The 13549-nt window shown below is 44.2% G+C and overlaps 1 protein-coding gene across 1 annotated transcript in view; it reads right to left on the bottom strand.

Annotated features, from left to right (window-relative positions):
• Positions 1 to 4291: 4291 nt before the first annotated feature.
• SPTY2D1 (SPT2 chromatin protein domain containing 1) overlaps positions 4292 to 13549 on the bottom strand; it is a 43400-nt gene continuing 34142 nt past the window's right edge. The window contains 1 exon segment of the mRNA XM_077453431.1: positions 4292 to 11612. Within this exon segment, the coding sequence (XP_077309557.1) occupies positions 11513 to 11612 (100 nt within the window). The 3' untranslated portion in view covers positions 4292 to 11512.

Below are 13549 nucleotides of genomic sequence, written 5' to 3'. Positions count from 1 at the left end.
ATATATATATATATATATATATATATATATTATATATATATACAGTAATATAAAAACTGCATGCAGGGCACGGGACAAAAGGGATGTGAAATGATTTCATATAGTAATCTGTAAGACTACAGTGTACTGTATGTATTATGAATTTTGTACTTTTTGAATTTGCCGATAGGCTCCGCCCCATGCGTTGCGTCACTCGCAGTGAACTGAGCCCGGCACATAGAGACATCGGATGGAGGACACAGCCCGCAGACATACGGGGGGGGCGGGATCATAGGATCCTGGTGACAAGGTAGGTAACCTGCACCAGGATCACGAGATGCAAACCCGAGTGTGGCTTGGGGTTACCGCTAATGGTACTGAAATTGAACCCCCGAGCCACACTCGGGAATACCGCCAGGGAGGTTAAGAAATGACGTCTTCTTTATTTTATGCTTGCGTGTCACAACCTTGGAGAAAGGGCAATTTTTGGGCTGGATCTCAAAACATTTTATAGTAGACTTACAAAATCTTTAGGGGATCAAATTATTATGCTTTTTTTTTATCATATTTGTAATTTATACATTTTTTTTTTCTATCCCCGCCTTTTCTCCCACAATAAACTTGCCACCATTTCACCTTCAGATTTATTCCCACAACAGTTTTATGCTTTTATTTTGGGCAGAAACTGACAAACTCATCCATGTCTAGATTATTGGCTATTGCCTTCTCATGAGCCAAAAAAAAAATCACCAAATTATTTTTTCGGTCATGCATCATTGTGCGGCGATATGGTGTTAGGACGCGGGATGATGTGGAGAATGAACTCCCACATGTTGCTGTGGATACCTCAAATCACTAGACCAGTTACATACGGTGCATGCAGCTCGGGTAACACTTCCTTGTAGCCTCCGACAAGCGTGCAAACAGGTCCATCTCTATGGTACATTTCTTAAGCAACTGTTTTTTCAAGAATTCTGCTTTTAAAGCTGCCAGGGTCAGCACATTTGGAGTCTCCATGCATCTGCGGAGGGTGCCGCTTTGAAAACCTTTTTTTTAATTTTAGCAATGGCTGTGGCATAACCAGAACCGCAGGGACCCTGGTGTAAGAAATCATGAAGGACCCCCCCCACAAACAGGGCCCTTCCCAGCAAGCCCAGTAGTGGAATGCCAGGGCCCTTCCCAGCAAGCCCAGTAGTGGAATGCCAGGGCCCTTCCCAGCAAGCCCAGTAGTGGAATGCCAGGGCCCTTCCCAGCAAGCCCAGTAGTGGAATGCCAGGGCCCTTCCCACCAAGCCCAGTAGTGGAATGCCAGGGCCCTTCCCACCAAGCCCAGTAGTGGAATGCCAGGGCCCTTCCCACCAAGCCCAGTAGTGGAATGCCAGGGCCCTTCCCAGCAAGCCTAGTAGTGGAATGCCAGGGCCCTTCCCACCAAGCCCAGTAGTGGAATGCCAGGGCCCTTCCCAGCAAGCCCAGTAGTGGAATGCCAGGGCCCTTCCCAGCAAGCCCAGTAGTGGAATGCCAGGGCCCTTCCCACCAAGCCCAGTAGTGGAATGCAAGGGGCCTTCCCACCAAGCCCAGTAGTGGAATGCCAGGGTCCTGTCGCAAGTGCAACTTTTGTGACCCTGGTAGTTCTGCCACTGTTTTTTTTTTTTTTTCCTGGAGCCCCATTGGGGGGGCTTTTGTGAAATATCAAGGGTCTAAACAGACTTCCGATGTTTCACCTTTGAGAAAGTGAAAGGAGACTGAGGACACAGACCTCAATCGCCATCTCTGCAGCCTCAGCTGCACAGAATGAATGGACAAGAAGAGCTCTGTACAGGAGGCTTCCCCTTCATTCATAAACCGAAGCATAGTAAACTCAGTTTATTATGTTTCAGTTATGGACAGAGTCGGTGACCAGTTTGGATCATGACTCTCCATTCAGAAAAGGACAAGGCCGGTAAATGATTTACCTGCCCCTTCCCCACTCTCCAGCCTGACACATCCCCCACATCAGCCAGCAAGAGAGGGCGGGGGGAATCCGGTGTTTTGTTGAGAAGTATCCGGTATGTACTGCGCATGCGCCGTACGGAACAGCACAACAGCCGATTTGCCTCGGATGGGCTGATGTAACCAGGGTGCATGCGCACATCGTAAGAGGCATCTCTCAATGGGAGATACCATTCCAAAGACACAATTTAAACCTATACAAACAGCAGGGTGACCGTAGTTCTCAGTTTGTGCATTGCTGCTGCAGGAGGGTGGCTAGTGGCTGTGTTAAAGAGCTGGTTTTGTCTGTGTTGCAACCCGCCCTGCAACACAGACAAAACCGGACCATCAGCACACCATAAAGCCGCCCCACAAAACAGCGAGGCACAATGTGAGAACTATGGTCTCCCCCCCACTGTTTGTATAGGTTTCAATTGTGGCCGTGAAATGGTATCTCCCATGGAGAAATGCTTCCTACGATGTGCTCTTGCGCCCTGGTCACGTCACTCCAGCTGATCGTCAAATTACCTGAAGTGCGGCTCCATCCTGCGCATGTGCAGGCACTATTCCCTGGGGGGCGGTTCTCGACAGAACACTGGCAGAGCTGTGGGGGGTGGGAAAGTCTGCTTCTTTTCCTCTTGCAGGCGCAAAATGGGGAGATCGGTTCCTCCTGTCCAGGCATTGGGCCCCCTGCAACACGGGGCTGTACCCTGTAGGTATGCCCTTGAAGGGCCCTTTTTAGAGACACTGGCTGTGTTTTGAAGGAATTAGTCTCAGCATGACCAAGAATGAAGAGAGCAACGCTATCTGTGAACTGCTTGACCATGTTGCGACCTACCTGTTGCAGGTGGATTATGCGTTTGTTCAAACTTCGTGCATGAAAAGATTTTCTACATATAGTATATGTCAGGGATATGCAATTAGCGGACCTCCAGCTGTTGCAAAACTACAAGTCCCATCATGCCTCTGCCTCTGGGTTGTCATGCTTGTGGCTGCCAGAGGAGTCTTGCTATGCCTCATGGGACTTGTAGTTCTGCAACAGCTGAAGGTCCGCTAATTGCATATCCCTGGTATATGTAAAGCTGCATAAATTGACAGCACTATATACACTGATCAGCCATAACATTATGACCACCCACCTAATATTGAGTATGGCCCCCCAACCCCCCTTTTGCTGAAACAGCCCTGACCAGTTGAGGCATGGACACCAAAGTACCATCCACATGAATGGCAGGACCCAAGGATTTCCAGCAGAACATTGCCCAATGCATTACACTGCCTCTGCCAACCTGCGTTTTTATACCACATCCTGGTGCCATCTCTTCCCCAGGTAAGTGACACACCTGGCCATCCACCTGATGTAAAAGAAAACACGATTGATCAGACCAGGCCACCTTCTTCCATTGTTCCGTAGTCCAATTCTGATGTTCATGTGACCATTGTAGCAGCTTCTGGCTGTGGACATGGGTCACCATGGGCTTCGCAGCCCCATATACAAATTGTGAACCCACCCTTTTTTTTTTTTTTTCTGCCTTCACATCAACTTTATGGACAACATGTTCACTTGCTGCCTAATATATCCCACCAATTATCAGATGCCGTTGTAATGAGACATTCCCTTTACCCGTTGGTGGTCATAATGTTAAGGCTGAGCAGTGTAAATACAGTGGAACCTTGGATTATGATCATAATCCGTTCCAGGAGAATGCTTGTAATCCAAAGCACTCGCATATCAAAGCAAGTTTCCCCATAGAAGTCAACGGAAACAAAGAATTTGCTCCGCATTGTCTTCTATTACATGCAATACTGCATGTGGCCAGAGGTTGGAGGGAGGCGCTGGAGAGCCTCAGAAATACTCGGGGACAGCTTGGAAACTGTATTTGAGTGTTTCTGATTCATTCTGAGTATTTCCCGAACCGTTCGTGTGTCCCCGGCGCCCCCCTCTGGCCAAATGCAGTACTGCACCACCCATTAGCTTGAATTCTGCTCGTTTTGCGAGACACTCGCAAACAGAGTCAGAAATGTAAAAAAAAAAAAAAAAAAAAAAGAAAGAAGTTGCTCGTCTTTCAAAACGCTCGTTAACCGCGTTAATCGTAAACCAAGATTCCACTGTATCTGTAATAAATAAATGCAATGTTTGTGTCAAGTTCAGCACAGACAAAATACCTACTACCCCAGAGAACAGGTCTTCCAGCCGTTTCTCTGGGCCCTATAAATGGAGGGGGACAGGGACTAGAATCACTCTCCCCCTCCGAGCCTTACAAAAACACACACACACACACACACACACACACACACACAATGATGCAAAACTCACTTTATATAAATTAAATCTCAAAACCATGTAAGTAAATGCTCTGTTTATTGAAGAAGACAACGGTTAGTGCAATTAGATGCTTTGTACAGAAAAAGGTCTTTGCTACATAAACATGTATGTATGGCACCACTTGAATTGCAAAAGATAATGCAGTTCACAGGAAAAGAAAAAAAAAATACATTACAACTCATTACTGGCGATATGGAGAATAGAAAGAGTCGCAGTTTGTTGTGTGATGTATGACAGCAGAATGGCGGCAATTCTCAGATCAAGGCCTGCAAGATTTTTACCAGCAACTTTTTTTTACTGTTAAAGCACAGTAGACATGCTTTGCTGGTATCTACAGGGACACCCCCCCCCCCCAAAAACATACCTTCGGGATTTATGCCCCAAAACCTCCAATATGGAACACCAAAATCAGAACTCTGGTTTTCACCTCTTACCTACCGCCACCACTCAATGTGATGCACACCATCACCGACCAATGGTGATGTTCAGGAGGCGCTCCAGGTAAACTGAAGGTATTACGCCAGAATTGCCACATTTTTGGACCTCTACTGATACAATTTAACTCTCAAAATTAGGTTTAATGACATATCTTTGCTAAAAAATGCAAATTAAAAACCAGGTCTTCTAGCGAAGGTCATAAATTAATTCTATTTTCTCTTATGATGCCTGTTGCCATGTGCAATGACCATGTCAGGCCTCGGCAGGGGGGAAAGTTGGAGAAGTGCCTCAGCAGAATGAAACAGTACAATGAGAGAGACCCGAGCATGGTTTGGATTGACTGACAAGGACCACTTAACCCTTCGTTGCCAGCCTGGCCTGCCATTCTGCTTATGTCCTGAATAAGATGTTAGCCAGCAACTCAGTTGCTTCTTAACACTTTTGTAACTGAGAGTTTCAAAACAGAATCCAAAAGAGGCAACGCGTTTCAGCTAGAGTTCTTTAGCGAAAACGTGTTAGCACTTTGAGATTCTGCATCAACATTTTTGTAAGCAAAAAAAAAAAAAAAATGGGATTTTTGTACTCACTGTAAAATCCTTTTCTCTTTTGTTCATCGACGTACACAGCTCCTTTAATTCTTGGCCTTAGGGTTATCCTCTCCTGAAGTGGCGTGACAACCTAAGCTCAAGAATTAAAAGGAGCTGTGTCTGTCACTGAAGGAGAAAATGTGATTTTTGTACTCGCCATAAAATCCTTTTCTCTGAAGTTAATTGATGGATACAGCTCCTTTAATTCCTGACCTTAGGTTATCACGCCACTTCAGGAGAGGATAACCCTAAGGCCAAGAATTAAAAGGAGCTGTGTCCATCAATGAATGAAAGAAAGAAAAATAATTTTGATGAACCATCAGAGTTGCCGGTCAACATCTTAATGGACTTATGATGTGGAAAGTTAATGCCCTAGCAATGGTCTACTGCCTTCACATTCTTAATATGACAGTTGCGGTTGGGCGAGTTCTATTTCCATGCCATCCTGCTTGGCCTTTTGGCATCTGAAAGACTTGGGGTGAGGGTGACCACACAGTGGACATAAAAGGTCGGGCCGTTGGGATCTTTCTGTATGTTAAATTCATAGAATTCTACCCAAGTACAGGGTGGGACAGCCCCAAATTGAGAGCTCTGATGCCAATGAGTATCAGCTAATAGATTCTTAGGCTCGCTGCATGTTACCGATTGAACAATCTCCTTTAGATCTACCAACAACCATGCAGTGCATATGTCTACCTTATTGGATAGAAGTTGATTGGATTGTTTAGGTAGGTCCCATATTGCATATATTGGGTAAATCTGAAGTTGATTGCACAGAGATTGTGCTGTCAGATTGTAATGTGTAGGGTGACCCTGCAGCAAGTTAAAAAAATCAAAAAACATTGCCATTTGCTTTATCCCCCCCCCCCATACTTTCCCCAAGTCATGTATGGATCCAGCACTGTGCCGGTCTGCTGGATGTCTCTCCTCTCTCGTAGGCTTGGCTAAGAGCAGTGGGAGCCATGGTTCCTGCTGCTGTCAATCAAATCCTGTGAGTAAAGAGATGGGGGGCGTGGCCTATGCTCATATAGATGCACACAGCCTGGCTTCAGACCATGCCCCCACTGGTGCCCCCTCAGCAAATGGCTTGGCAAATGGGGGCATTTGGATGAAGGAGTAGAGAACGATGGCTTGGAACTCCAAAAGAGACAGGAAGAATGGATTGCTCTGTGCAACACCATTGGCTCCTGCTGCTGTCAGTCAAATCCTATGAGCAGCGGTAAGGGCCAAATGGCACTGTGTGTCAATGGACACACACAGCCTGAGACAGGATCAAGCCCACACATGCACCCCCATAGCAAGCATTTGCTATGGGGGTAGAAACAAGAGGAGGAACCAAGATCGCCAGCAAGGAACCCCAGAAGGGGAGGTTCGGGGCTGCTCTGTGCAATACCGTTGCATAGAACAGGCAAGTATAAACAGGTTTTATTATTTTAAATAAAATTGCCTTTATAAATGCTTTAAAAGGTTCTGGAGGCAATTACACAGGAAACTCCCTTTAAAAAAGACCCCTTTCACACTGAGGAGCTGGAAAACTGCACAAAAAACAGTGGGCGTTTTTGCGGCGCCTGCCAAACGCTTTTGTAGTGTTAACAGGGGGCTTTTTTCCTTTTTTTTTTTATGGTCACAAAAAAAACAAAAACAAATTTTCCTGCGTTTTTCATGAGCTTTTGAAGCACTTCCCATTCATTTGATTAGACAGGGGCATTTTTTGGAGTCGCTCCAAATATGCTGTTTGCAGGACTTTTTTCACCGCCCCACAAGCGCACTTCCCCAGAGTGAAAGCACTCATTGATCTTAATGGAAATAGGTTTTTGTGAACTATTTTATTTTTTATTTATTTTTTTTTTTTTTTAAGCACAAAAACACCTCAGTGTGAAAGGGGTCCAACAGCTTTTTTGTTTTATTTTTTTCTTAAGAAGAATGCAGCTGGGGGAGTGAGACTCTACAGTGGATGTGTTTCAAAGTCCCAATGGGGGTGATAGAAACCAATCAGCTTCCAGTTTTTTTTTTTAATCAAAGCTTAAAATCGAAAAAACTGAAGTTAGAAGCCGATTGGCTACCATGCAGAGCTGCACCAGATTTTGTACTCTCCAGTTTTAGTAAATCAATGCCACTATCTGCTAGGAAGTCCCCCTAAAAAAGCCAAACAGATAAGGTAATACCTAATCAAACTTCTGAAGCTTGGCAGAAGCTGCAACCTGAAGAATGGGGATCTTATCACCAGAGCATCCACAAAGTGATGAACAGACAACATATCAATTTTGGGTGGAATTACCCTTCACAAAACAGACTAATAAACATAAAATAATCCCAACACTGACTACTATCCTAAAATGGCAATTCAACTAAAGTCCGATTGCTAATGCAGCTTATCGATACAGTGTCTCCGATTTGTCAATTAATTTATTTTTTGCTTTTTAGATTTAGTGCAGTACCAACTTTTAGCCAACAAGGGGCACCATTTCAAAAATTGCCTGCAGAGGGTTTTCGTTGTCACCCAGCTCTGTGCAAATACAGCGTAGAAAACATTGTATAAATAAATTGATGACTTTGCTGGTAAATTTTCATTATCACGGACAACGATGGTACGGTCTTCAATCAGCAGAAATAATTGTGCAATTCAACGTATCCAAAAGCTTTTGTTGTGAGCCCTTTAAGAATTGAGAACTTATGTAGGTGGTCGGTTTGAAGCAGACTTGCAGTTCCACAAGACCTGCGCTCTGCAGCTGACCCTTCTCCCTTAACCTAGGCTCACATATCTGCGTATTTTGTGGCCTGCATTTGGGCGGGCAAACATTCAAATTAATGGGCTGCTATACCTGCAAAAAAAAGGGAAGGAGGAGGTGCATGCATCTTTTCAAAAAATGCAGCCGCAGGGAAATTGCATGTTTCTTTTTTGACCATGTGATTTCCGTGGGGTTCCCACACCACGATTTTAGAATGACTGCCACTGTGCGTTTATGCAGAGCAGAGAGTTTACACTGCGACTCCCACACCTGCAGCCACACGCAGAGATGTGAGCCTAGGGTTAAAGTCAGATCAAGTTAACAGCAACCTCGAAGTACAAGCCTGGCTACAGACAGAGCTGCTGTGCTGTGGTGGCTGGTCATGTGATCAGAGCTTCTAGATTTGGTCACATGATCACTGTTGGAGGGGGAGGGGGTTAGCACACCAGCAGCTCTCCGTCTCCACATAGATTATGCACCAAAACTCCTTGGCGATCGGTCGTATGACCACTTGCCCCACTTTCAGGGAATGGCATCTTTTGGGGTGGGGGGCGGCTAACAGATGGCAAAGTTGGAGGGGGGGGGGGGGTTAATTCCATTTTTGGGATCACTTTAAAGAACAATTATTATATAGGAAAGAGCTTTAATAACAGTCACAGATATTCATTTTTTTGGAATGGAAAACGGTTTAAATTGAAAGATGATTTTAGGCTGGTCATAGATGGATTGAATCTCAGCCGGTTCAGCAGGAACTGGCCAAGATTTGATCCTTCTATGGACAGAGAATGAATACAAAGCTTCCTCCGATTGGCATACCAATGCTGTGCTCAGAGTTCAAACCAAGACTTCCTGTCTCATACCCGAAACATACTAGAGACTATCTGATCGGCACTCAGCCATTCACAGAAAGCGAGGAAGGATTACAAAGCTTCCTCTGATTGGCTGAGTCAGAGGTTGTGTCATCAGACTACCTCTCTGACTTAGGCAATCAGAGGAAGCTTTGTGTTCCTTGATTGACAGAATACATTGCTTGCTCTGAGTGGCTATCAAGGAATACAAAGTTTCCCCTGATTGGCTGATTCAGAGAGGTGGGCTGATGTCACAACCTCTGACTCAGCCAGTTAGAAGAAGCTTTGTAATCATTGCTAGGATACATCGCTTTCTGTGAATGGCCGAACAGTATGTTTCGGGTATGAGACAGGAAGTTTTGGTTTGAAGCCAGAGCACAGTGCGGTATGCTGTAAGTGGCCTCAGCTACGATCAGTCTGTATCGCACAACCAGCGGCCTCACAGGTTAGTTAGGGACATCATTCAATTGGGCCAGAACGATGTCAAGTATATCAAAAGCTGGAGTTCAGCTTTAAGAGCTGCTTATGGGAACATTTGTGAATAGATCTGTCAACGCAATTCAGTTCCCGTTATTATGGAGGTTATTTGACATTTCGGGTTTTTACTATGCTGACAGGTCATCTTTTGCACTCGATTTGCTTATTTATAAATGTTTTAATACCACCTGAAATCTTAATAAAAAGATTGAAAAACAGAATTTTTTTTTATTTTATTTTTTTGATCCCTTAAAGCTGTACTTGTACAGACATAAAAGACACAAATGAACGTAGGCTCTGTAATCATTTAATTTATTTTCGCATTATGTGCTGCTGACAGGAGGAGAGGCCAGAGTGATGGAAGAGGAGCTCAGCAATCTGCTGCTTCTCCTTTTGCTGGCCAGACACAGAGTGGAGAAGGGAAGAGACCTGTAAGTGACACTGAACTGTAGCAGATGACCAAAAAATCCCAAAAAATAAAATAACCCCCCCCCCAAAAAAAAAAAAAAACACACCACATACAGGTCCCCTCTGTTGCCAGGTAGGGCTGTGCTGTGTTGCAGAGAGGTGTAAATCTCGGGTCTGGATGGAAAGGAATGCAAATCCTTTTGAAGGTAAACAGCTCTCAAAGATGCATTTCTCTGTACAGCATTTAGTGGTTTGCCTGGGGTTCCGTTTTAAACATTCACAGACAAAGTTCTGTTGTGAATGTTGAGCTCAAAAAATGTTTGACTCTTGTATAGATAATATGAAGTATAAATCAGTTTGAGGTTTCATGGCCTTTTTAAAGGATATGTGCACAAAAAAAGCTTTGTATTTGACAGCCACTCAAAGCAAGCAATGTGTTCTACCAATGAATACAAAGCTTCCTCTGAATCAGAGGTTGTGACAACATCAGCCCACCTCTGACTCAGCCAATCGGAGGAAGCTTTGTATTCACTGATCAAACACGTTGTATTTGGCAGCCACTCAGAGCAAGCAATGTGTTCTATCAATGAATACAAAGCTTCCTCCGATTGGCTGAGTCCGAGAGGTGGGCTGATGTTGTCACAACCTCTGACTCAGCCAATCAGAGGAAGCTTTGTACTCATTGATAGAACACATTGCTTGTCCTGAGTGGCTGTCAAATACAAAGATTCCTCTGGTTGAATCGGAGGTTGTGACATCATCAGCCCGCCTCTCCGACTCAGAGGAATCAGAGGAAGCTTTGCAGTCATAGATGGAATACATTGCTTGCTCTGAGCGCAGCTGCGGTAAAAACTCATCTGTGTGTTCCGGGTATGAGATGAGTCCCGGCTCAAACCCAGAACCCAGTGAGTTATGCGGCCGCAGCTACAGTTTATACCGCACATCCAGCGGCCTCACAGGTTAGTCAGGGATGTAGTTTGGGTCAGCTTTGCTATGTAAAGTGTGTGGAAATAAGTTGTCTCTGAAGTTGCAGCTGCCAGACTGAGGTAAGTATGCATCTGTGGAGGTAAGTGGCTGGGGGGGGCAGTGGAATTTCCCAATTGCCCTTTGGGATTAATAAAGTATTCTGTATCTGAATAGGTTAGGCCAGGGGGAAGGTAGCAAAAATAAAAAAAATGCACTTTGTATTTGCAGTGTACATATCCTTTAAGCAGCGATGGTACCAAACAAACTATAAATGTGGTAAGTGCACTTTTAAAGGATTGCACACAATCCCCGATAATAAAATATTCTACATTTACTGCACAGATACACAATCCATGAAACTCTGGAGACTGATAGCACTATATAATATACTGATATCTATACAGAAAATTCCTCATCTGAAGTGGGGGCTAGTTCATTGTACTTCCATTCCTGGGATAAATAATTTATTAACCAATCTGTTCTCAGAACACAAAATTCATATATAATTTATAAAAAGAAAATATAAAAGGAGATCGGACTATTTCCTGGCAGGTGACACATCCAAGTTTTCACCTGTCACATTGTAGCAAAAAAACTTGAAAAACTCCGACACCTGAAAACCAGCCAGAATTTCATTTGTCACCACTCACATTTATAAAGGATTCTCCTTTTTTTTTTTTCTCTTTCTTTTTTCAAAACAAACTTTCTGAAAATGTCATGTGTGGGTTCCAGTCTCCTCCTGGAGGCTTCAGGAGGCCCGGTAAAGTTCAGACCATTGTAGCGGATGCTATCGCTTTTTCATCTTCTTGGCAAGTTTTTCTTTTCTCTTTAATTCTTCCTCTTCTCGCCTTAATTCCTCAAGATCTTCCTGGATTCCTAACCGCAGGCTGGCAAAATAATGAACATATATATTATACATCGCACAATGCCAAAAAATAAAACTATAAATAAAAACCAAAAAAAAAAAATTGTAAGAACCAAGAAAAGCAAAAAGTCAATAAGTAATAACCAATGGTCCAACTGCTCCCTATATTGCCTGTTCACACTCTGCCATTTAACCACGTCCGGCATTTCTCTCCTACATGTAAAAATTATTATTATTTTGCTAGAAAATTCCTCAGAAGTTCGAACCCCAAATATTATAATAGGACTTTTATAACAGCTTACCTGTAAAAATCCTTTTCTTGAAGTACATCAGGGGACACAGAGCCATAGTAATTACTATGTGGGTTAGAGGCCACCTTCAGGTGATGACGCCGCCACACCCTAAACAGGATGTTGCCTCCCTATATAACCCCTCCCACACAGGGAGCGCCTCCGTTTTTTGTAGCAAAGCAATATACATATGTCCCAAAAGAGAGGAGGGATCTCTGTGTCCCATGATAGTTTCATAGTTAGTAAGGTTGAATAAAGACACCAGTCCATCCAGTTCAACCTGAGGGAGTGTCTATCCCTATCCCTGTACATTGCACACTCACATTGGTCCCTACCCTCAAGGAGCCCACAAGCCAAGGTCCCCATTCATATACTAAGGCCAATTTTGGACAGAAGTCAATTAACCTACCTGCATGTCTTTGGAGTGTGGGAGGAAACCGAGGTACCCGGAGGAAACCCACGCAGGCACAGGGAAAACATGCAAACTCCAGGCAAGTAGTGTCATGGTTGGGGTTTGAACCAGCGACCCTTTTTACTGCTAGGTGAGAGTGCTAACCACTACACCACTGTGCCGCCCTGTACTTGTAAGAAAAGGAAGTTACAGGTAAGCCGTTATAAAAATCCTATTTTCTTTATCGTACATCAGGGGACACAGAGCTACTATGTGGGATGTCCCAAAGACACAAACAATCAGGGCGTCAGACTTGAGGACCTATACTGCTGCCTGCAGCACACTGAATGCAAAGGCGGCATCCTCGTGCCTTTTTTTATATCCACCTGATAGAATCTAGTGAACGTATGCACCGAAGAGCAAGTTGCGACCTTGCAAGTCTGAGTCATGGAGACTTTTGTGATGCATCACCCATGAAGCACTTCCTGCTCTGGTAGAGCGTGCTTTAACTCGAAAAGGCGGAATCCTCCTTTTCAAACCATAAGCCTAACTAATAGCCTGCTGAATCTACTCAAAAAAATTGATTTCTACACTGCCTGCCCGAAAATCAATGGCATCAAAGCATCAGTCTGGGAAAAAAACGAAGTTAGGGCAACATGTTTGGTTCCTATGAAAACTAGATACTACCTTAGGTAAAAATAAAATAAAAAGGATGGTGAGGACGCAGCACCACCTAATCCTTAAGAATGATTAAGTATAGCTCTTTACAAGAAAAAAAAGCTGCCAACTCTGGAACTCTTTTTGCAGGAGTTACTGGAACCAAGAAAATCAAAAGTCCCCATCACAAGGATCAAGGGGACATGGCGCAAGGGCTCAAAAAAGGCTGACCTTGTAAAGCCAACACAACCACACTCAAATCCCACGGGCACTAGGGTGACCTAACTGGCAGATTTATACTTGTTAACCCTTGTATAAAGGCCTGGACAAAGGATGCAAAGCAAGCGGTTGAGATTTGACCCTTGATAGTACTCACGGCTAGCTTAACTTCTGCTCTAAATTGTAGGAAGGCAAGAATTCTACTTATGACATACTTCCGAGGATGCCATATTTTGGTTTCACATCAGGAAACGTAGGCCTTCCAGACCCTATAGTAAATGGTCCTAGAGGCCGGCTACCTTGCATCAGGGGCAGTTACTACTGAACCTGAAAGCCCCCTACTCCTTAGAATGTGGGTTCCAATAGACAAACTGTCACATTTAGCGCTTGTAAGGCAGGATG

This window comes from Lithobates pipiens, unplaced genomic scaffold, assembly GCF_037356315.1.
Source record: "Lithobates pipiens isolate NorthernLeopardFrog02 unplaced genomic scaffold, aLitPip1_a1.2 Scaffold_24, whole genome shotgun sequence".
NCBI lineage: Eukaryota > Metazoa > Chordata > Amphibia > Anura > Ranidae > Lithobates > Lithobates pipiens.
Note: the sequence above shows the minus strand (reverse complement) of the source record. Positions and strands in the feature narration are given on the sequence as shown.